The following is a 24195-nucleotide window of genomic DNA, read 5'->3' on the forward strand; positions in this document are numbered from 1 at the left end:
CAAAGGAGTGCACGACTAATGAGAGGAGCAAAGGAGTGAATGTCTAATGAGAGGAGCAAAGGAGTGCATGACTAATGAGAGGAGCAAAGGAGTGCATGACTAATGAGAGGAACAAAGGAGTGAGACTAATGAGAGGAGCAAAGGAGTACATGACTAATGAGAGGAGCAAAGAAGTACATGACTAATGAGAGGAGCAAAGGCGTGTATCACTAACGAGAAGTGCAAGTGTGATGTACCACTTATATTAAGTGATGGCACACCACTAATGTGAGGTAAAAGCATACATTAATTACATAAATAATGTAATTAACTACAAACATGATTAATTAAAAATTAAGGGATGATAAAAACTAATGATAGAAGCCAATACATTACCGAGAAAATAAGTCACACCACTAAGGGCATGAGACTAGTGAGAGGATAATTCATACCACTGGTGAATAGATATGTCACACCACTAATGCGAAAAGAAGGTGTATTACCACTAGAAAGCAGATCCCTAATGCAGGATGAGGCATAGCGCAAACAAAAAGGAAGGAATACTGCTAATGAAAATATAAAGCATACCAATAAAGGAGGAAGGCATTATACTAAAGTAGGAGGTGACATACCATTTGAGAAGAAGGCATACAACTATAGAGATGGTTTCCACTAATAGAGAAAATGGCCTACAAATCTAAGAGTGAAGCCTAGCACTAATGAAGGAGTCGTGCAAATAATGGAGAATGCAAAGTTGCAAACCACAATTAAATTAAGAAGGCGCGCCATTAATGGAGAAGGCGAACCACTTATGGAGAAATAATATCGCTAATGGAAAAAAACATATCACTGAGGGAGAAAGAGTGCCACTAATAGCGGAAGCGTGCTACTAATGGATAAGGCATGCCACTAATGGAGGATTAGGCCTGCCACTAATGGAGGAGTAGGCATACCACTAAAGGAGGAGTAGGCATACCACTAATGGAGGAATAGGCATACCAATAATGGAGGAATGGGCATACCACTAATGGAGGAGTAGGCATTCCACTAATGGAGGAGTAGGCATACCACTAATGGAGGAGTAGGCATACCACTAATAGAGGAGTAGGCATACCTGTCGTGCTCACACCAGCATAGCTGGGAGTGGCGGCGGTGCGGAGAGAGGAGAGAGAGAGAAAGAGAGAAGGTTGTGTGAAGAAAGGAGTTACAGGGAAACATAAAATCCTATTCCGACCAGGGGAGGGGAAAGCAGCAAACTTGGATTTGTTAAATTATATTAGAATTTTAATCGTAACGGACAACCTCAAACGTAGAGTTTGCGTAGGACATACGATCCCATTGCTCCGTTAAATAAAACTTAAAGATTTAAAAAACTAAATTTGTCAGAAAAAAACTTGATACGTTGAATTGAACTTGAACGTTCGAAATTAAGCTTTACGTTAGAGTCGGTGTCACCTAATATAAGTTAGAAGACGGTTAATTTAACGACTTTAAACCGTTACAAATAATTAATAGACAAAAATTATTTTCTGGTACAAAGGGAATGAAAAATATAGTTTTTAAGAAGTACGATGAATATTAGGTAAATAAAATTCTATATAGGCCCAATATTGTTCGTATTAGCTTTTTCGGGAGGGGGGACAAAACAATAGAATAAAATAAGCAAACAAATATAAGTAAATAAAGCAGATATCAAAATTATATTAATGAAGATGTAATTAAAAATGAACAAACGTACAAAACTAAAAAAAAAAACAAGTGAACAGTAGAAGAGAATTAAAAATGGAGCAGGAACCTCGAGTATTGAAATGTTAAATTTTTTGAAGATAAAGACAACAAAAGCGCAAAGGTTAGAGGTGGTAAGCGTTCCGGTTCAGAACTAAGCAGTGCCTGAACTAAATGCTGAAGAGAATAAATGGGATTGAAACAAAATGCGATTATAAAATATACTGTATAATAAAGAAGAGCTAAGGAGGAATATGGCTAAAATAGGAATATATGTGGATAAAAAAAACATGAGCTATCGGTAATATATTGCGTCTATCGGGAAGAAAGAGACTCAGAGACATCGAAGACAGCTGGTGCGAGGAAGCGGGTGTGATGTTGATTTAAGATGATAAACAGGAATCGCGAGCACGAAAAGAGATTTATTTTACGAGCGAAACAAAAATTTATTTGTGCCCCACAGGCTTTAGCGTCAAGTGGGGCGTGACAATTGGGAGCCGAAAAAAAGTTGTCAACAGATTAATTCGTTCTGGAAATTAGTTAGAATTTATTTATATGGACGAAAATGATTAGGTCATAAACAATCATTTTAGTATTAGATAACGCATTCATTAGAAACTTTTTTCTTGCTTCTTCGTAGTGCGCAAAGCTACTTAATAGGCTTGAAGCAAATTCACACTCGTGATCCAATTCAATGGTCGATTTTTGGAAAATTAATAAATATAGTAAGTGAGCCAGAGCAAAAAAAGTATAGAGCTCTTTTATTTTATGTTAACGAAAGATGAACACGATTATGATAAATTTTACTAAAAAGCCCGAGCAGAATTTTGAAACCCTCTTAGAGGTCCAAGAAGTTTGAGCTTCTAACGCAGGAGAAGTAATTTGGTTACATTTTTATTACATCTCATCTTTTGGCTAACAAAGGGAAACAAAAAACTAAACTTCAAAACTAAAAATGCTAGGAACGTGTGATTATAATCTCATAGCCTTTACTCTAATTGAGTGATATTTTGTTTTCTATTTTCTCGAAAAAGGAAAAGCGTAGCGCTTTGCTGTTGCCTCACAAACACCTGGAAACCAAACAGGAAAGACTTTCATTTAGTAAAAACCTAGGATAATTTAATGCAAAAAGTGTACCACTAAAGGGTTATGTAAATAATTTAAAACTTAAGAAAGAAACTTCAGGAATTGAAAGAGCTGGAGAAAGGAAGCAGGTACCGTTCAAAAACATGGCCAGAGTGTCGGTTTGGTCAGGAATATAGCAGCCCTACAATCAACTGCCCAAGATGTTTCGTGTAAAGATTGTGGTCAGTCTTTAAAGTATTATCGACCTTGTCCTTTCGCAGCAGTAAATTATGCAAGAACTGTTAAATATACCAGGTCGTTATTTAAAATAACTAATGTTGATTTTGGCCACGTTTTGAAGGATATGAAAGACCAAAAAAATTACCTTGAAAATATTCAAAGTAAAAATTAAACTCTGGCTGTATACTGGAGACAGAGGCAAGTGATTATAAAACATGCATGGGAATTACTATGGAATAAAGCGTGGGTGCAGACCTTACAACGTTTAACATAAAAAATCGAGAAAACTCAGCAAACTATAAGGGAGAAAAATTACAAACATAAGAACAGTTAACATGAACTAAGTCAAAACAGGGACACACATCCTAAACATCAATAGCTAACAAATAACAACGCTAACTCAGGTATAATAACATCGTTACTATGTATTATACACACAACATCACAAGCATCAAGAATCACTCAAGTATATTTAGTACTAACATGGAAAATAGGATGATTTTAAAACGTGACATATCCGTTACGAAACTAGTATATTAAATGAAGCTGTAATACATGATTGATGCTTCCGAGATAAAACAATAATACCATAAAATTTATATTTTATACCTTATGTTATACCTCATCATTTTTCATTTCATTTGAATATTTGGGCTCATCAAATTTAACCGACTCGGAGCAATGTACTTTGATCAGACCTACTAAAAATCAACTGAAATAATCGTCCGAAATTTTAGGGTGATGCTGAATGCATGCCCATGGCCGAATACCCCGATATTGGAATCATTTCAGCAAGTTCATTAATATGCACCGCTAGTGAGTTTCCGAAGCAATTTAGAACAGTGTTCGATCTTTCGTTGATTCTGGAATTACGGTTTTCGTTCGTATAGAGTTTTACGGTTTTCGTTCGTTTATATTTTTTGTGTCAGTTCCTGAAAATTCAATTCCATTAACAGAATGAAGTAATTAACCGATAATAACGGAAGGTTAATTAGCGAATAGTAACCTAAAGACGCGAATTTAATTTTGTGGTACATTTGTACCCAGTAATTATCTTGCTAATACAACACAGGTGCGTTGAAATCCAGCCTCTCAAGAAAGAAAAGTTCGTGCACCGATCATTTATGTAACAGACGTAAATTATTGCACGTTCTTTTCCTGCTTAATGTGATGCTAATGAACTTTGTTTCTGAATGTATAGGATTCACGGTCATGTTATTAATTAGTTAACGACCCACCTTTATTCGGGGAAAATTGCTGAAATTTTATATCTACATCTGCAAGAAAAATGTTATTTAGGAAAAGAATACGTATATTTAAATTATTTAAAACGTCAATGACATGCTGCTCGACGGAAAAGTTAACAGATCTTGCTAAAAAATGTCACTAACTTGTAGAGAAAATTTGAATTTAGAGTTCGGACAACTATTTGTCGTAGCTTAACCTGGCATTTTCTGAGAAGGGATTGAACTGCATATAAATAAAGAATTGCGCAGAATTACTCGATTAGGTCTACTTCTCCTTGCAGAGGTGAAGTGGTTCCCGGTGAAGAACGGAATAATTTGGATGGATTAACGCAAGAAATTCTTTTCGAAGTAAAACTGGATATACTATGTTAGTTAAATTTGATAAATCAAGTTTAGTTCAAAAGTGATTAATGCAAAGAGCTTCATTTCTAGAAGAAAACATCAGGAAAAGTATGTAGTAATCGCATCCAGAGTTGCGTTCGGTGCTTATATTACCCTTCCCTGTCCATACGGAGAAATTTGTCCACCGCGTTATGTTGTTATTCTTATTTTAATTTTGAAAAGATGGGGCGGGAAAGGTTTAAGCGCAAGGCACCACCTACCTGTAGTACGGTAACAGATCGCCTTCTCTGCACGCCCATCGGTAACGGAACAACAGAGAGAAGGTTCGACACTTTCCGGAAGCCGGAGCGAATGGAACCACCACCAGGAGATGATGTCTGCGTTTGCGCTTCTTCCAGCAGAAGATTGCGTCTTTCTTGTTCTCTCTTGTGCCTTGGAGCAGAGATTAGAGTTAGAATCATTTTAGAGCAAAATGTTGAAATGCTGAATAAACGAGTGCAGATCTTGGCATTTGGTCAGATAATGCTAATTAAATCAGATAACTATCCGTTTACCGCATGGTTATGTTCAGCGAGTATATACGCTGATAGAAATTAAAATAATTGAAGCAATTAGTCGATTCTCAAAAGATTAAATTGCAAACTAGTCCCCAGCTTGGATTAAATAATCACGTCCGAGAAACCAAACTCATTAGATAAGAAATGTTTGAAAAAATGAAAGGAAAATTGTTGCACACATCCAGAACATGGCAAAATTGAACTTACTGCTTGAAGACTCTCCACGCAATTTGTATGACGCGAGCTGCGGTCTCCATCTTTTTCCAGCGCCGAGTGGAGCTGACAATTTCGAGCTCTTTCCTCGTCGGGAACTGTTTTTTGAACTTCTCTTCCATCTGGAGTTTGAGCTGTGGAGGGAACTATAAAACTCACCCATGAGTTCAGAGTGCGCACGACCGGCCCGCGTGAACAAGAAATTTTCGAGTACACTGCAGGCGGCCGTGCAACTATAAAATTACGCTACCGGGACGACACGAAACTGGACGAAAACAAGAGCCAGGGAACTAATTGACGCAGGTATATGTGAATAGTGCTTGTGTCGTATGTGTGATATTAGAACAAAACTGCGTCACATTTATAGATATGAATTAATATTTAAATTGCTAATTTCCTTTCATTAATCTGTTTGAATACATTGTAATTAAATAGGTTTAAAATTGACAGTGATACCAATAATGGAGGACAACACTGTCTTACTGATCTCTGGCTCTCGTCGGGTTCCATTTGAAGCGCACTCTTAAGAATGCAGAAAAAAGTCTGGTGATGGGGATACTTGACTATATATCCAAACGTACAATGAAAAATGTTTCAAACGACCACAGAGTCGGAATCGACAAGAAAAAATATACTTAGTTCAACACTCGATAATGAAGAACTTGCATAAGTCTGCCAAGAGTTCATGCATTATTGAATTTATACTGAGTACGCTTCAAAAATTGAGATAACTCGACAGTGGAACGAATGACACGTACAGCAGCATAGAATTATCATTACTTCAGGCTTAATTGAACAAACAATGACGCACGAAAAGCCATAGCAATACCAGCACTTTGTTTATCTTAAAAACTTGATTATGAGGCTTTTACGGACGTACAAATAGCCATTCCATTTACATGATAATTCTGAACACACGCACGTTCCAAGTGGTTTGTGCAAACGCGTTCTTAGAACTTGGAGGCAACTGGTGAACTGTCGAAGAAACCATGAAATCTCAGACGCTGTTAAAGTAAGGGAGGAAAGCACGTATAATGAGCAGATAGTCCAGCTCTAGTTACGTATTTTGTGCTCAAGAACATCCATGTGGATATATACAACTGATAATATATTACAAACAACTCAGTGCAAAGAAACACTGAATGAAAAATGAACTCAAAAGATTATAGTGAAACCGCCTTTGATGCACATATAATATATATTTCAAACGATCGATTGCACTGGAAGAAAATAAACGGAAGAAATGCAGACAAAATTTCCCTTCGAATTTTAAAATGGAATAAAAATTCAGCGTAAATAGAGGCATTTGACACATAGGGACGCACATGCAATATGTAGAGTTGTGAAAATTGACCGCGCGAGTGTTCAATTTTTACAAAATTCGAGAATCAGTAACGATAATGCCTAAAATAATTTTGCAAAGACGGGATATGTATTGTATCAGACGGGAATAATTGGAATACATCTTGTAAATAAGAGTTAAGAGCACTTCGCAAATAGAGCTGGGCAGGAATAACTCGTTACGGCTGATCATCAACTTATACTAAACAAGAAAACTTCAACGCTGAAAAAGGTTCGGTTGCTTGGAATTCGGAATCTAAACAGAAGGCTGCAGAGGGAACCCTATACTGCTGGAGCTGAAAAAATTACACTGGTTTAAAGCACAGAACACAATCTAAAACAGGGACAAGGATAAAATTGGGTATTCTTCAGACGTTACACACAGGAAACAACTCGAACGAGAAACATTGTTTGGACATTTCACTTGAAATTGAGTAGTTAGATGTGTATTGCCGTCGTTTGTCAAGGGCAGATAACAAATAACGAAAAAATAATTTTCTTTAGAGAAAGGAATCTCGAACATATTTAAAATTATAATTTGTTCTTGCTCTTGAAATTAGGACGCTGAACTTTAGATGGTGATATCTAATGAAAATAGTAAAAATCATAAAGACATAGTTGAAAGTCGACTACGATAGTGAATCGTATAATCGTGTAAGTAATTTGGGACCTATCAAGCTATGAATGTTTGCTTTAGACCCCATCAGAATCTAGATGTTGAGAATGAAAAACACAGGTAATCGCAATTCACATGTCGAAATTATACGTGAGAAAAGGAACACAGTTACAAGTTTTGACGCAGCACACGAGAGTATCGGCAACAGAGTGGGACGGTTCTACCAACATGGATGAAAATTCATAACCATTAGCAGATATCTACGAAATACACTACACGCCTTACAGCATCAGGTGGACAATATCTGTGCTACCATGCTACAAGTAAGCCATAAATGCAACAAACAAAATCATCTTTCAAATTACAATCCTTACCACCGATGTCAACCATTGATAAGGTATGTGCTTCATTATTTAAAACCCAAGACGTGAAATGGCTTTGGACACGCTAATGTCTACATAATCCATCAAGAGGGATTCGACTAATATTGAATATGCAAAAACTCAACGTATATTTTACTGAACCTCATCACTCATTGTGAGAAATGAAGAGTATTGCAAGATATAGGTACAAAGTACCGTATCATTATATTAATTACATTGATATCGCGAACACGGTGGTATTGCTCAGTGAAACAAGCCTCTTGATTGGTACAGTGCAACGTGTCCAAAAACGTTATTTATCAGCCAATTGGGATGCTCTTTACAAACAGCCACAAAGATCGTTATTGCCTTATTGGTCGAACGAACATTATGGCCAAAGGATAAAGATGCAAATTTTGAACGTGAAATATAGGTTTTTATTTATCCCTGATTATGTCATTTGTACGTAAGAATATAATTTATTCTTATTCAAAAATGATTCAAACGAATAAAGTATCAAGTGTTCAGGCTTTATAAAGAGGTGTGTGTGTGTGTGTGTGTGTGGAAGGCCTGTCAAAACTTTTCTCGTCGTTACAGCGAGTAGGCTAGATACTTGCACAAAATATACACGATCGAGCGTTAATAAAATCATGTTTGCCACAGCTGCCACCAATGAATGAATACTTCGAAATCTAGACGGAATATTTGAAGCCTAAAGCAGTATAAAGAAATCGCCTAAGATAGGTATTAAACTGTATGTGAATTAAAAGTCACAAGAACAATTCTATTACACAATGGGATATGTTGTTTCAGAGTTAGGATCTCAAAACCTGTGAAGTTCAGACAAACGTTGCTTTAAGTTTACTGCGGCATCATTGGTGACAGCTGTTTTTGGCCGTTAGGTTTACAAATATTATTTACGTAAGCATGCAAGCTTAGTAAAAAACGTGTAGAGTTAAGAGTATAACGCAATAAATGGTTAGGTCTTTTACTAGTTTGTGGTTATGATCGGCATTAGGAAGTCGAGGATATCCATTATTGATTGTTCGCTAACACAAAATTTTGAATGACTTAACCTGATCAGATTGCATCCATATCGTTAAAAGCCAAAACGTCTGTTCAAAACTGAGACGAATTTTCATCGATTTTTTTTTAAATGAACCACTAATTGCAGCTCACGGACTCACGTCACGTTATTTAATTTTGATTTAATGCCGAACTTAATTCAATTCGGAAGCGAACAACATCAATGGTCGTGGATAGGCTCGCTCGAGGTTTTAGAGAGCTTCAGGCAGGCGACAGTAACCACTCGAGTGTTGGACGTGTTAGAGGTTTAGGTGAGTGCACGGGAGACTTTATAGGATAGCCTGCAGTGTCTCGACATTGTAGGATAATATATAGAAGAATAAATTATTTTACCAGAGTTAAAATGCACTCGTCCGCAATGCCATTGAGGAAATTCCCTGTTAGACTGCACATGTAAAATCGTCAACAACACCGAATCTGCGAATCAAGTACCACAACACTTACTGAATACAAAATTTAGTAGCTGAAAAGGTTTCCTATTGTGTTCAACCTAACTCGTACGTTATCAAATTGAATGGGGGACTATTGTTGATTTATTGAATGGGGTAGGCATATTTAATCTAATTGGCACAATATCAGAACATAAAATGGTATTAATCATTTAGATTCGATATAGGCTCTTTTTTCGTAAGCAATCGAAATTCTTTTCAATATAATAATATTCAACGCTGAAAAGAGCTTCGCGCTTTGATCTTTCAAACAATAGGCATTATTCTCAACAATGTTCTTTCTCTCATTCTCAATTGTATAACCAATGCCTATGGCACAGTTCTGGACGATTATGTTCCTGTATGGTAATAAGCAGGTTGGATTAGAAGATAACATATAACAGGTAATAAAACTTGAGAAATATTGTCATAAGACTTTCTCAAAGATGGACCTAGAACGAATGGTGCGAAGTTTCTTCCATGGTGAACATGTATTTTCGTATACATTTTTGTTAGGAAGACAACAGCGATGATTAATGGTAATGGAAAGTCTACTATTCGACTCATGCTGGCAACCGTTTGTCGAATAAATGAAATTGATTCGAAGAATCTCTCTGCAATATGATGTACCGTCACTGATGAACTTGGGGGTGATGAATTTATAAAATAAGGGTACAATAAAAAGATGTGTCAAGCAAAAACTTTTGATCTTGGATGAAAAAATAAATTTCATTGGTGTATGGGATGCAAATTCATTTTTGATTTATGGCATGGGATTCCACAAGTACAGGGATAAAAATTTGACCTTAGGAGTCAGTTTAAAAATAAAAAATATGAAAGAAGTTTGATATATACGGGGAAAAACTAAAACAGCAACTAAACATTAAGTTGATAATAAAAAACTATAAAACATATAATAATTCACTCGATTTCAAGTTCATAATATGCCGATGACCTAAATTATTACCTACAGGTTTGATGGGACATGTTTGCATACCTCACTCACATAGTGCTAGACTTTTTCGTCGTCTTGATGACCTACAATATGGGCATATGGCGAAGAAATAACTTGATAAAATCACTCGTAGTAAAGTTCGAGCTTGTAAGGGAGAAGAGCGCGAGAACTCGCAAGAAAGTGATGCATAAAGGTTAACAAAAAGATGAATGACAAAAGAATTGTTTTTGAGGCATGTATTTAGCGACCAGTGAAGGAACTGGTCTAATTTTTTTACAGTGAAGAGAGAATTAAAGAACTGGTGCAGAGGTTTAGATGGTTTGCATGTTGCATTTAAGCAACCTGAATCTAGATGGATTCAAGAGATTCAAGCATTTTCATTCATTGATTTTATCAATTTATGAAAAGAGAAAGTTGGGGAATTTCGAGTATTGTTTATTTTTCAAAAATGCATTTATTTTAGTCAATATAAACAGGACGATTAATTTTCATTGACCGTGCAAATCCTGGTATCAGGAACTTTGGCAACCAAGATGTCAGAAGGTGATTCAGTTACAACGGAACGCGATATCAGCTTAAAGAGTTTCGTTGTTATTCCAAAAGATTTAGTTCGCACGCATGCGAGAAGCTGATTCAGAATTAGGCAGGATAATGTAAAAATATATCGGAATGGGACTTGCAGAAAATTCGACAGGTAGATTTACACACGACTTCGTGGGCAAGCGTACGAGCAGATATTCCGACGACATAATCATATCTCAACAAGAAATTCTGAACCACCGACGTACGAAACTCGTTGAAAAATAGTTGATCTTTCGCAGTGGACAGTTAGAGGGAAAATAAATGAGTTCACGACACTGAAAAAGTTGACACACACTGACTGCATTTGCTATATTACTTCCACACGAACTGGGATTTTAACATGCAAATTACGCTCTTCATTGCACTTTCCTCAATACGCAACTATGAAACAACATCAAATCTGGTCAGTGAAGGGGATGAGAATCAGAATATCCACGATACAAATTAGTCATTTTGATTAGAAAACTCGTTTTCAGGAAGAATGGTGTAAGGGCAAATTTTCTCATTAAATGCTTGTTCAAACGATAACATCAGTACATAAAAATCGGTAGGAAGTCTTCACGATTGAAAATGACTTGTACACGGTACAGGTAATAAAAATTGACCTCAGAAACACAAGTGGGGAATGTAAGGGCTCATCGGAAGGCGGTGTTGTTAGTATATAGTCATTTTGTATCAATTATTTAACTTGCGTTACCAGAATTTAATATATTAATGTGGAAGATTTGAGGAAAAAAGTCAACAAAAGTTTTGACTGAAAATCTACTAGAAATCCAAGAACAGGGTATCTAGCCATAAAAACATTCATATATTATAATTAACCAATTACCACATTTCAACCAGCCTTGCTTTTCTGTACATATCGACAACCCAATATCTTTAAAACAAAAATAAACAGGAAAGGAATAGTAGCGTTCAATAACCAATGCCTTAACTTGTTTGTAAAGAGCTATAAAAAATATACTCGTCATTTTAAACAGATGTACAAACAAATTGAGTTACTTAAACACTACATTCGTCCCAGTAAAGTATTATGAAAGTACACCCAAACATTTCTTATGACCCAGAATAGTACCTTATAATTAGGGCAAGATTCAAATTACGTACCCTTTTAAATTCTTCGGTTTCTTCGACATGTCCGAGGACATGTTTAGTGAGAGCATGGAGGATGTCGAGGCAGTGGATTTTGTCGCCTTTCGCGATTGGAAGATCAAAGGAGACGAGGGCTACGGTGTTGGGCTTGGGTATGCTGAAGGGACTGTCCAGGCTGGCGATGAAGTCCGAGAGTTGGTTGAAGTTGATGAACTGCGTTGCATGAGGGTCGTATCTGCACGTGGCGAAAATCATTCAGACGCCAAGATTCAGAAATACGTTTGGAAATTCAAAGGCTCGAGCTGAAGGAAACTTTGAGGCCACCACCTAAGGCAATCTTTGAAAGCAATACCAATTTATGATATTATGGTAGACTTATGGATTATAAAAAATGCATCATATACGTTTTTTACACGTAAAACTTTCGATAAATTAAACTCACTTGGACCATCGCACGTAGAACATTTCTAAATCATCTTCCACAATACCGATTTCTTCTTCTTTGTGCGCTTGGTTGAAGTTCTCGAGGATGACAGCAATGTACATGTTAATGACGATCATGAAGTTGATGATGATGAAAGATACGAAGAATGCGATGGCGATGACAGGATGGCCGCAGTCGCCATTAGGCTGCATGCGGTAGTCAGGATCGCAGTGTGGCGGCTGCGTCATCAACGGGTCCAAGACGTCGTTCCAGCCCGCCGACGTTATCAGTCTGACAACAATATAACGCGGTAAGTTCCTATTTTTAATGGATACATTAACATTGAAGATGAGCGGAACGGCTCACAAAAAAGCAATTCTTGTAGATATTATTTAACATCCGTGAGCTGTTCCAAGATGTTCGCACCGCAAGTGAGCTTTTGAATAAAGTCTAGTAACTCGGTGAAAATAAACTTCATACCATTTGAAGAGTAATTTGATCAGCAGGCAATCGTCATCGATCTGTTAAATGTTAACTTTATTCAATCAAGATGAAAAGTTCATCAAATAAAAAGTTGCGCTGTAGAATTCCTCTGCAGAGACGCACCATACTGCTGCCGACAGTCTTTCTAGTGAATACTAACCTAAAGAGAAGCACCATACTGCTGCCGAAAGTCTTTTACGAATGAATATCAACCTGAAGTGAAGCATCATACTGCTGCCGAAAGTCTCTTATGAGTGAATATTAGCCTGAAGAGAACCATCAAATATTGCTGCCGAAAGTTTTTAACGAGTCAAAGTTCACCTGAAGAGGATCATCAACCATACTGCGACGCAAAGTATTTTTTCGAGTCAAAGATCACCTGAAGAGGAGCATCATACTGCTGCCGAAAGTCTCGAAGTTGACGAGATCGTCGAGCGCTCCTCTTCTCCTGACGTGACCAAACACAGCCATGCCGATGATGGCGTAGATGAACGTGATCAGGAAGAGCAGAGCACCGATGTTAAACAGAGCGGGCAAGGAGACAATCAAGGCAAACAGTAATTTCCGAATGCCTTTCGCCGCCTGAAATGAATAACGTGAGTATTAGAAAAATAATTTAAATTATATGAAGGTAATTAGGATAACAGACTTTTTCAAATGGAATAATAAAAACTAGCTAACTATTCTTCGCTAAATGCGTTTCTTCTTTGACAAATGGAAGGTTAATTGTTGGCTAACGAGAGGACAGAATAATTTTAGGTGTTTTCGGGCTCCAATTCAAATTTTCGCAATGAACATGATTGCTTTGATGAGGTAATGCGGTTGTTGAAATTTTAGGATATTGACTACTTTTAATAGAAAAAGGAACTTATTATTGCGGACCTTAGACTAACTATGACTGTTAGGGGATTTATTCCATCATGAATTATTTCCAAATTCTAAGTATTTGTACAGCGAGACTTCACTTGACAATTCTAACCGAGACAAAAACACAAATTCTTGCATATTCATACGTTGAATTTATGTGAAATCGAGTGGTGGCTGAAGTTATTCCGTGACAGAAAATATCATTGTATTGTACAGAGAACTCGCGTCTCATAATAAGTGCTGATCTGCTGAGTGTTGAAGCGACAGTTTTTCTGCAATTAAACACAGGGCGAACTGAACAACTTTTGAACTAATTGTGTATGGACGAAACACAGAGATTGTGCAACAAGACGTTCATATTGGGAGACACATCAGCGAACACAGTCAATGTTATGCATAATAATCGATTGAAGTGCCGATAAGCGATACCTCAAGTTCGTAAAGGGAACAAGAATCGTGCTGTAGGAACCATGAATTCGGTGCCACCACACAAGGACTCCAGTGAATTACAATGAATTAATTAACCATGCAAAAATTTTGGTAGCTAACATTATGACAAAAATATTCCTTCGACGTACAACCTAAAAATTAGAATTCAAGAAAGATGATTATTCGTAGTTCTTTCGTAGTTTTACATTGTCGCATCACATTTACTCAGCAATGTATTCGATATTCTAAGAAGAAGCGGAACAACGCTACAAAAACCGTCTAAACTCTAGACGTTTGCTAGTATAAAAAGCACTGTTATTACTAGAAACGGGATTGCATTTCATGGCTTCGTCTGCTTGGAACGAAATGCAAGCAATTGAGATCTAAACCAAAACAGCAACGAACAGGCTCAGGCTAATGTAAGGCGCTCATTTATTACTTCGGTATTTACTAAGACTACAGCGCTTCTGCTCTATGGAGAATAAGTAACGGCAACTAACACGTAGTTACCTAAGATCTTCCTGAAACCAAGAAAAACATGTCAAGTTTATAGCACAAATATGAAGTCAAACTTTTATCTCTCTATTATAATTATATACTAACAAAGACTGGTCTATACAATGTATTTAGTGTTCGAACGCAATTACGAAACATAAACAGGACAATTTTCATACACAATATCATAATGAAACGCTTAAAAACGAAACAGGTATACTGGAGGAAAGTTAACACACAATCGCTTATGAAGTGCGTTTACCCTTCAAAGATGAATTCGTTCGAAGACATCGGAAAGTAGCTTACAGTTAATTAATTATAGTAATTCATCACAGAAAACCGACCGTCAAACGCGTGAATACATTGAGTTGAGTGAATTCATTACTTGAAGTGCCCTCAGTGTGAACACACATTATACATATATGTATTATTATAGATATAATATTGCACGTATGGTGTGGAGGTAAACAATTATTTTATATATATATACGTTCCTTGAGACGTATGAGTCAAGCTTTCAACGGTCGACCTTCCTTATATGTGAGTGCATCCGTATTATTTGTTCATGCGTTTAAAGTCATCACTTGGTAATTTGTGGACAATACTGAACACCACAAGCCCACACAGTTACCGTAATTTGAATTTTTTGATTTACCCTCGAAAAAACTGGTATATGAATGGCATAAACGCCAATGAAAATTCAGCTTTTGCGTTAACTTGTGGCGTTCATTTTTAAGGGTATAGCAACTATAGCAAGCAATTTATTGTTTTTGACAAATTTTATCATGTATCGATGCTGTTTCGTAGAACACATTCAAGTCAGTTCTTCAGACGTCGCTATTTCCGAAAATCCTTCTAACTATATAGCCAATTGACCATGTGATATGCAAGAATTTGACACAATACTTTTTGAATTGCGAATACGAGTATTTGTGCATACAATTATTGAAACTGAATTATGAGATACACGCGATGAATAATTTTGTACAGTTTTCCGAAGAATTGAGTAACATAAGTTATAATTCCTAATGAATTATCAACGATTATATATGAACAAGGGTAAGGAATAGTATGGCTCAATCCCATAAAAAACGGATGAATAACTTAACTAGTTCAGCAAAAATATCCAATACTAAAAATTACAAGTTACAGTAAATTACAAGAGTCCAATGAGAGTAAAAAAGAGCAAATAGTCTTATAACGGGCGGGCTAAGAGGGGTGCAGTTGTGAAAAGTGCAGAAGTCTCTTTGTACCTGTCCGAAGAACGAGTTCTTGCCGTTCACTGTAGGCTGCAACGAGATTATCACTCAGTTAGCACAATGCACTCTCCATTCCAGTGAAAATTTAAGCCGTATTATGAGCAGCCTGTTTATAATACACTTGGCCGCACATAACACGCCTTAAAGTTTCAGAAGGAACTGTCCGGCATCACCGCACACGAACACCAGTCATGTCAAATGCAGTCATATTTCAGCAATGATTTGAACCCGGAGTTACTGATGCAAGTTGGATGCAAAATTTTGACCTCAAATCATAGTAGATAAAAATATTAATGTCACTCAAAGGAATAAATGATGACCTTTTCACCGGTTTCAAATCAATGCCCAGCTTAAAACAGTGCGCGAAATTCACAGACAAAAAAAAAAAAAAAAAAAAAGAAAAAAAAAACGTACGTACAAAGAGCCAGCCAATAACGAATGAATTATTATACCAGAGCTTAGTGCCATTTAACAGCCCATGAAGGAAGAGATATACCATGGAATATCATGAGGTCAACTTAATGAAATAGAAATGAGAAGAAGCTCGGTCATTAGGCTCTTCGATGCAGCAAAGCTCGTCAAGATCTAAGAAAATTTATCGAGACGCAATACTGCAGCGTTCACAGTAACGGTGAGAAAAGTTAAATTTATAGCATCAGTTATAACTTGAAGCGCTAACTTTCCAAGTAAAATAGAGACTATTTTCGGATGTGAATGCTTTGCACACGAAGAAGATATGTCTCAGAATGTTCAATGTTTTGTGGCGCCTTCTGTAAGGCATATTACAATTGAAAATAGAACCAAACCTGATAAAATTTCCTGTTCTCTTCTTTCGAGAATCTTTATGGTGAGCATATTTGCCAGCTAGGAATGGTAAGATAAGAATCGCGAGAAGTTAAGCTTTGCAGCCAAGTAAAACAATTTTTAATTACTATGATAAATTAACAATCACTTTAGGAAAACATGCAATTACCGAACCATTGCATCAGAGAAACCGGCAATTTCAAATGATGTTCAAATGTTTCTGAAAATGCCTGCCAAACGCGGAATCAAGTGTAGCCCTGTGCACGAGGATTTGGGGGTAAATGCAGATGCAAAGGCACTCGAGATGAAAAAGCAGCTCTTAGATAATATGACAGAAATTCTAATAGAACAGAAATGAAGCGTCTGAAATTGACTACAAATCAAGCGACCGAAGAGGTTATTATCAACAAAGTAGCATAAATTTCAAATTTGAAGAAATCTTAAACTCAGGTTACCTTCACCAAAGTTGCAGAGAGAGCATGAATTTACAAGTTACGGGCTTCGGCGTGAAAGAAAATTCCAGATTAGAACATGTAAACAACTTTGCATTAATTTTACATAGTCATTAATTTCCAGGCTTACTTTGATGAGTCTGAGGATTCTTCCTATCCTGAAGACCCTGACGACTCGTAGCAAAGTTGGACTGATGGGAAAATTCGTGAGGACATCTTGCAGGAGGATGCCGGTGATGGATGCAAACACGAGGATAAAGTCAAAGAGGTTCCAAGGGACGGTGAAGTAGTGATGACGTAGGCCTATGATCTTCACGATGGCCTCTGTGAATTTGTTTCAAGAGAGGATCGTAATTTGAGGCTATAAAACACATTAGAAGCCAATATAATGGTGCTTATTACGACACTTTAAACAATTTTTTTGTAAACAGTTTTGCAAATGCTTAGTCTAACATATCAGCCAATCTGCAATGTGGTATAAATTGAGACAGAATATTTAAATACTGATATGTATTTGGAGCTGTATTTATTTAATATTGGAGCTGTATTTACCTAGGCAATATATGGTGGTGTAGCATTAATTCAGTATTACGAACCTCGGAATATTAGAGCTGTATTTACCAAGCCAAAATATGGTGGTGTAGCATTAATTCAGTATTACGAACCTCTGAATATTAGAGCTGTATTTACCTAGCCAAAATATGGTGGTGTAGCATTAATTCAGCATTACGGACCTCGGAATATTGGAGCCGTATTTACCTAGTCCAAAACATGGTGGTGTAGCATTAATTCAGTATTACGGACCTCGGAATATTGGAGCTGTATTTACCTAGCCAAAACATGGTGGTGTAGCATTAATTCAGCATTACGGACCTCGGAATATTGGAGCCGTATTTACCTAGCCAAAACATGGTGGTGTAGCATTAATTCAGCATTACGGACCTCAGAATATTGGAGCCGTATTTACCTAGCCCAAAAATAGTGGTGAAGAGCGCGTTGAAGACCTCCAGAGTGAAGGATACGGTGCGTGACTGGTGGTGGTGCTCGATGGCCATCGACACCATGTTCAGGAAGATCAGGACGAAGATCGAAATTTCGAATCTAGGTGAAAGAGAGAGTTGTTGCAGCGAGTTTAATGCGAAGATAAACAAATCTCTGAACAAACAAATAATCATGAGCGATAATACTGACACATCATATTTTCAATTAATAAATCTAATCTGGTGATGCATATGCAAATAATTAAGTTATGCGAACAGAGCAGAGCTTAGCTTCAGTGTGTATAAAGAACAAACTCAAGTCAAATATTTGATTATTAATCGAAGTTTGAACACTTATTTAAATAGATATTACGTATTCGATAACTACAGTTTTAAAGTAGTAGAAGCGATTTAACGTAGTACTTTATAACGCAGTTTATAACTAATTTGCACTGGCAGCTTATAACAAACTAACTTGTATAGTAATCATAAAAATGTACGTATATAGTTTAATTAATTAAATTCTAAACAAATTAGGTCAAATGTTCTGTAATCAGAGAAAGTTATTAAACGTAAATTATTATTGATTGTAAGTCATGACTGAGTAAGTTTCGGAAATTCATTTGATGGTTCACCTCCTGGACACAGCGATGTCGTAGAAAATGGCATGGTATTGATGTTGCGGGCGCCGAATGACTTTCTGGGGCTTCTTGCGGCCAAGCTTCTTCATGGCCGTGTAATAGTTCTTCTGCGAGTCCGTAAGGAACATCTCGAGAACTCCACCTTCATACTGGACAGCGGAATCAAAGGATAATCAGAGAAGTTACAAGAGGAGTTCCCTTTCGCACATCTCAGGGCATTAAATGAGATACCGACTTTTTCATTGAAATTGAGATTGTCGAGGACTCCCCGATCGAGTTATGCGGTAGGGAATGATTTGGCTTCGGTTTATTTCTGTTTCTTTTTTTTTGTCAGGAATGACATAAGATATAGAAATGCAATGGTTTGATGTTTAAAATCTAAAAATTGTATAGTAAGTTGACAAATTTCATGAAATTTAATCCATTATTCTTTTGACGGTTGACGACAGTTTTTTAGATAAAGAGCGAAGTTTAGAAGAATCGCATAGTGATCAAAAACTTCGATGTTGAATCAAAATTGAGTTTTCCAATTATTTTATAAGAAAACTCGGCCAATTATCCCACATTGGCCGCAAGGATTATTTGTTTCATCACACTTCTTGATGCAAGTATCAATTTAGAAAAATATTTCATCTCTCAGAGAGAGCAAAGACAATGCAAAAACTGCCATATGTAAGCAAAGACCAATTCAAACAAGAACTATGTGCACACACACAAAATAAAATCAGAAATAAAAAAAATTGTTTAATAAACACCACGAGTTCAAACCCGTACCACGTGATTTTAAGATTCACAAAACTGAATTCAACGCAAAGTAGTGGTGAAAAATTGGTCCTGAGAAAAACCACGTTTCAGTCCGAGGTCGATGAAGAAGAAATATTACTGGGTTCATCTTACATTTGATAATTACTTTTCTGGAAATACGTTCATTCTTTATACCATAATATTCACATCTACTCTCACAACCAGGTTGTAATTTCCACATTGCGCAGGTAACGTATTCTGTATCCTCTATTTTTTTGGAAATTCTTTAGCTTCATTGGATTGAGCAATCAATTACGACTGTGACTGTAAAACAAAAATGATTTTAAACGTTAAATGGTAATAAATGATAAAAATAACTAATCCAAGTCAGTTATTAAAAAGGAATTAACGATAAAGCTGAATAATATTATTAGGTATTTCAAGGAAAGTTAAAATCCCGATTAAAGTCGAAGAACCTTACAAGATAAGCTCAATAAATTGAGCTCATGTGCAAATCATCTATTTTTATGGGTGTAGTTGTTTAATTATAATTGAAGCGAGTTAATTATAAACTACTAATGAGCATTGGTCCTAAAGCCCAACTTGTCGAGCATTGAGGCGCCGTGTGGAAGCAGCTAGTCTGTAATGGTGGAGTTACTGGGGGGTTTAGCCTCTCAGTTCCGGTTTTCGAGGAGGGGCGGAAAATTTAGATTTCATGAAAATTATCAAAAAAAATATTTGAAAGATAAAATACGTAAAAACTTAAATAAGATTATAAAAAAGGGATACACAGTATTTTGGAAGAAAATAACTTTGAAATGTTCTTAAATCAGAAAGCTATGATTTTGTGAAGAGGTAAAAGTAAATAAAAATATAAAGCAGACAATAATTGTCTGTCAAATCAACCAACGAATTTACTAGCTTTGGGAGAAAAATTAGGCATGACAAGAACTAGGGCTAAAATTTAAAAAAAATTTCCAAACAAAAGAAATAAAATGTGTACAAAAGAGGCACAAAATGTATCGACATGCATTTCTGAATGCATAAAAATGAAAAAAGACTTGATTGCTCATTCAGCGCACGTTTTTGTGAGGCGCGTCTGAAGTCGACTTCAAGCAAGATAGGTAGGTACTTTTTAAAGTAATCCGAAGGATATTTTAGTAAAAAGAATTAGAATGCAAATTTGTAACGAAATTTCCAACTGGTTCCAGAAAAACATGAAAAATTACCGTTTTTGAAACAGGTCGGTAAATATAGATGCAAAATTTAATTGGAGCTATTGAGAATAAGGCTGTCTAAATTCAAATTAAATTTTAACACCCAAGTGATTTCTTCCACAGAATTCTGAGAGTGAAAAATGCCAAACGTCCAACTAAATCAATAAGTGCATTGCAAATTCCAAAGCCAAAATCACACGCAACAAGAAAGCAGATCGGCTTCAGACGCGTAGGAAGCCAACGCGTTGCTGCGTCAACCACATATACGCATGCAAAATAAAATGTAAGACGTGCGAAATAAAATCAATCTACATTCCAAGAGACCAACGCAAACAGATGAGAATGAATAGAAAAGTGGGCTTGAGACGCAGAGCAGAGGTTTTTTTACGCGATTTTTTTTTATATCTTCAAGCGGTGTATAAGCGTATTGGCTTCGCAATCGGTCGGCATTGTGCATTCATTTGTTTGAGATTCCCTCTTCATATAATAAAATTTGGTTCAGTCAATCGGTTTTATTAAATTTTCACGCATTATTACAGCACGGAAAGTAGCCCAGTGAACATTATTGTGAATAAAAATGAAATATATTAATCAAATTACGGTTCCTGTTTGTTGTTAGTAAGTGAACGTGAAATTTTTACTTTAATCTGTGAAGAACTAAAAGTTCGAACGAGAAATGTAAGTAGGCTTAGTTCGATAGCCTCAAAAACTTTTGTATGTTTTAATTGATTTTAATCGACCTGACCAATGATGAAGATGGAACACTCATCAAAACGTATCAAATTTGTCAATAAATGCCCAACGTATTTTCGTTACGCTTGTAGTGATTCATTCAATTTTGTATTTCATGTAAACGTTTAATATTAGATAGAGAAATTATTGAGCATGCAGTTTTAACGCTTTTAGTCTCTCGTCATTTTAGGCTTATCTCTGAGAGTGGTAAAGCGAAAGATTTGCCGACGGCAACATTTAACTGAGATTTAATTGAAATTATTTATGATTTAGATTTTAGACGAAGTCAATCACGACAAGGAACTAAATCATTTTGTTCTTAGATGTTTCGGCGAGGATGGGGCTGGGTACAACAAGAATACTTCTTGATTCAATCCAAATGTAGTACAAGTTTAAATCGTTATGACTTTTGGTAGTATTATAAGAACGAGGGCGTTTGGTCTATATAATTTATGACGGAGGTAAAGTATTTAGGACGATTAAATGAAAGAAGAGACTTACCATCTGACGAAGCCAAAGTTGCAGAAAACCGCAGGAATGTAGAAGAGTGAAAGTTAGATAAAAGTGAAGGAACGTTTGCAATGCAGACGAAAAGACGCAAGAAGGATTAAACGGAACGTAAAAAAATCCTTGGACGAGGAATGACGGAGGAGAAGGAAAACGACACAGACTGACAGACAAACACAGAAACAGCGTAAATTTTTTGGTCAATATTTAGTTTCACCAAATTCAATAGGTACGTTAAAATTAGAACAAGGCTATCAGGCACTGTCATGACTGAGCGTAAGCCCATTGATGTCGATTAAAAATAAATTGTTCCATATTATGCATCATTTAAGTTAGCAATTTGCGGAAAAAGCAACGGTGTATTGGAACATTTGGAGCAGCGCAGAAGTCAATCAAGACACCGTCATAGCGTATGCATATCAAGGCGATTTTTTTCAAGATGTGGTAGAATCAACGGCCAATAAAAGTAAGCTTCGATCAGTTACAAAGAATCGATGATAGGCGAATTGCATACCAAACTTACATCCACTATTCACACAGGTGCCGCTCTTAACAATATTCAACATCACATTACAATGATTCTGGCAAAAATTCTACATTTTTTAGATCTGTTAAAAATGAAGACTATCTTCTCTCTCTATCGAAAATTTTCCTCTTTCATTTTGTCATGGTTAGGTTTGAATGGAAATGATTATTGTAACTAAAAATTTAGTTCATCACCTGGTAACCGATTGATAACGAATTTAATATAAATTGAATCAGCGCGAACGAGAATCTAGTTTGTATTTCTTTAAGTATACGAAATACATGCTGTTGCTTCGGGACATACTATAATTTCTATTGCCAATCGTCAGTTGCTAGGCGGCAGAAGCGGTTTTCCTAAATATATAAGAGGTAATAATAGCGGTAGCCATGCAGGTTAGACTCCATGGATAGTGATCCGGATATGGTATTCATCTATATTATGGTTTGATGTAAAAATAATATACAAATAAAGGCTAGATATTTTCCACTTTTCAAGACGCATAAGCTTAAGAATTTTATGTAATAAATTTAATTTCAAAACGTTTTTGAAGACGTAAGGAAGAAGTAAGTATTCTGCTGTGGCTGAGCCCAAATTGAGAAAGGCGATTAAGTTGAGTGAGTAGATTTCAGGTTTTGAAAAGTTTTGACACAGGGAAGTTTGAAATATGATTTAGTTTCAAATTTTTAGTAGATAAAACTCAAAGTATGTAAAACTGGACAATTAAAAATACTAATGGAATTTCGAATGAGAAATGTTAGCCTGTACATTCGCTCGGAAGTATAACGTCTCGAGTGTATTTGGTTTGCGGACATTTAGTATTAACTGTAAATCAGAAATGAAGGAACTGAAAAGAACCTGCATGATTATGCATGCTCTGTTGAAGAAGAAAACGAGACTATGGGACTTTTCTATGTCGTGTGGCATGAGCTGCAAACCGTGCTTGCATTACCGATATCAAAGGAAGCGCATTTCATATTAGCGACGATGCAGTACCATCTTTACCGTCGTGGGAGTAAATGGCGTTGGGTATGAGGAAATGGCCGAAACAAAATTTTAGTGGAGAGCAATAAAAAAGAACGAACGCAGAGTTTCTAAGAAATGAAAGATGTAAAGAGCTCAAAAAAAAAGAAGAAATAACATCAGGTCTGAATGAATTGCGTCTGACGCGACGATTCGATTTATCAGCGTAAGAAGATTCTCCCAGCATGGGTTATCAAACTGACCAAGCGCGAGAAAAATGTAATTCAATTGCTTTTCCTTTCGAGAACGCGGCGCAAAAGACGGTAATATTTTTCGGTAATCAGCGAAAAATGAACCTAAAGTTTATTCCTCAGATTCAATTACAGATGAATACGGAAAAATTAAACTCTATTTCATCTTCAAAAGTAACCGAATAAGAAGAGTGGTACATATACTCAGGTTTTCGGAAACTATCAAAGTTCATTCACGAGTAAGACTAACTGGCGTTTCTTTGGAGTAGCATATGTTGATGCAAACGTTATTCAAAATGAGCTAAAATCTAGGCATAAAGACAACATGAACACTACTAGTTTCTAAATTCAGCTAGGAAACAAGCTACACTGAGCAGACCAGACAGTGGACAACATAGTTGGCTAGATATCTCTGAGCTGAATCATGGTTTTAAGCCTTTATCTTCGAACAAAATTATAATGGATGATCTTGACCCTAATAGCATCAGGCTTCGCACTTAAGATTTTTCATCGACATTTTTTTTATATTTAATACATTTTCATTTCATTCAAGTTCAATATTAAAAGTAAATAGATATCTAATATCTACAGCAC

At 36.3% G+C, this 24195-nt stretch overlaps 1 protein-coding gene across 1 annotated transcript in view; it reads right to left on the reverse strand.

The window, feature by feature from the left end:
* The window catches only part of LOC108679220 (sodium channel protein 60E), a 49322-nt gene that overhangs the window by 4544 nt on the left and 20583 nt on the right, over positions 1-24195 (reverse strand). Inside the window, exons 17-27 of the mRNA XM_047881137.1 lie at positions 23384-23386; positions 18659-18813; positions 18011-18144; positions 17174-17367; positions 15782-15817; positions 13117-13319; positions 12273-12545; positions 11846-12065; positions 5363-5514; positions 4859-5030; positions 1094-1116 (exon numbers count right to left, since the gene is read on the reverse strand). Coding sequence (XP_047737093.1) covers positions 1094-1116; positions 4859-5030; positions 5363-5514; positions 11846-12065; positions 12273-12545; positions 13117-13319; positions 15782-15817; positions 17174-17367; positions 18011-18144; positions 18659-18813; positions 23384-23386 — 1565 coding nt within the window. The remainder of the gene's footprint in view (positions 1-1093; positions 1117-4858; positions 5031-5362; positions 5515-11845; positions 12066-12272; positions 12546-13116; positions 13320-15781; positions 15818-17173; positions 17368-18010; positions 18145-18658; positions 18814-23383; positions 23387-24195) is intronic.

Source organism: Hyalella azteca, unplaced genomic scaffold, assembly GCF_000764305.2.
Source record: "Hyalella azteca isolate HAZT.00-mixed unplaced genomic scaffold, Hazt_2.0.2 contig7133, whole genome shotgun sequence".
NCBI lineage: Eukaryota > Metazoa > Arthropoda > Malacostraca > Amphipoda > Hyalellidae > Hyalella > Hyalella azteca.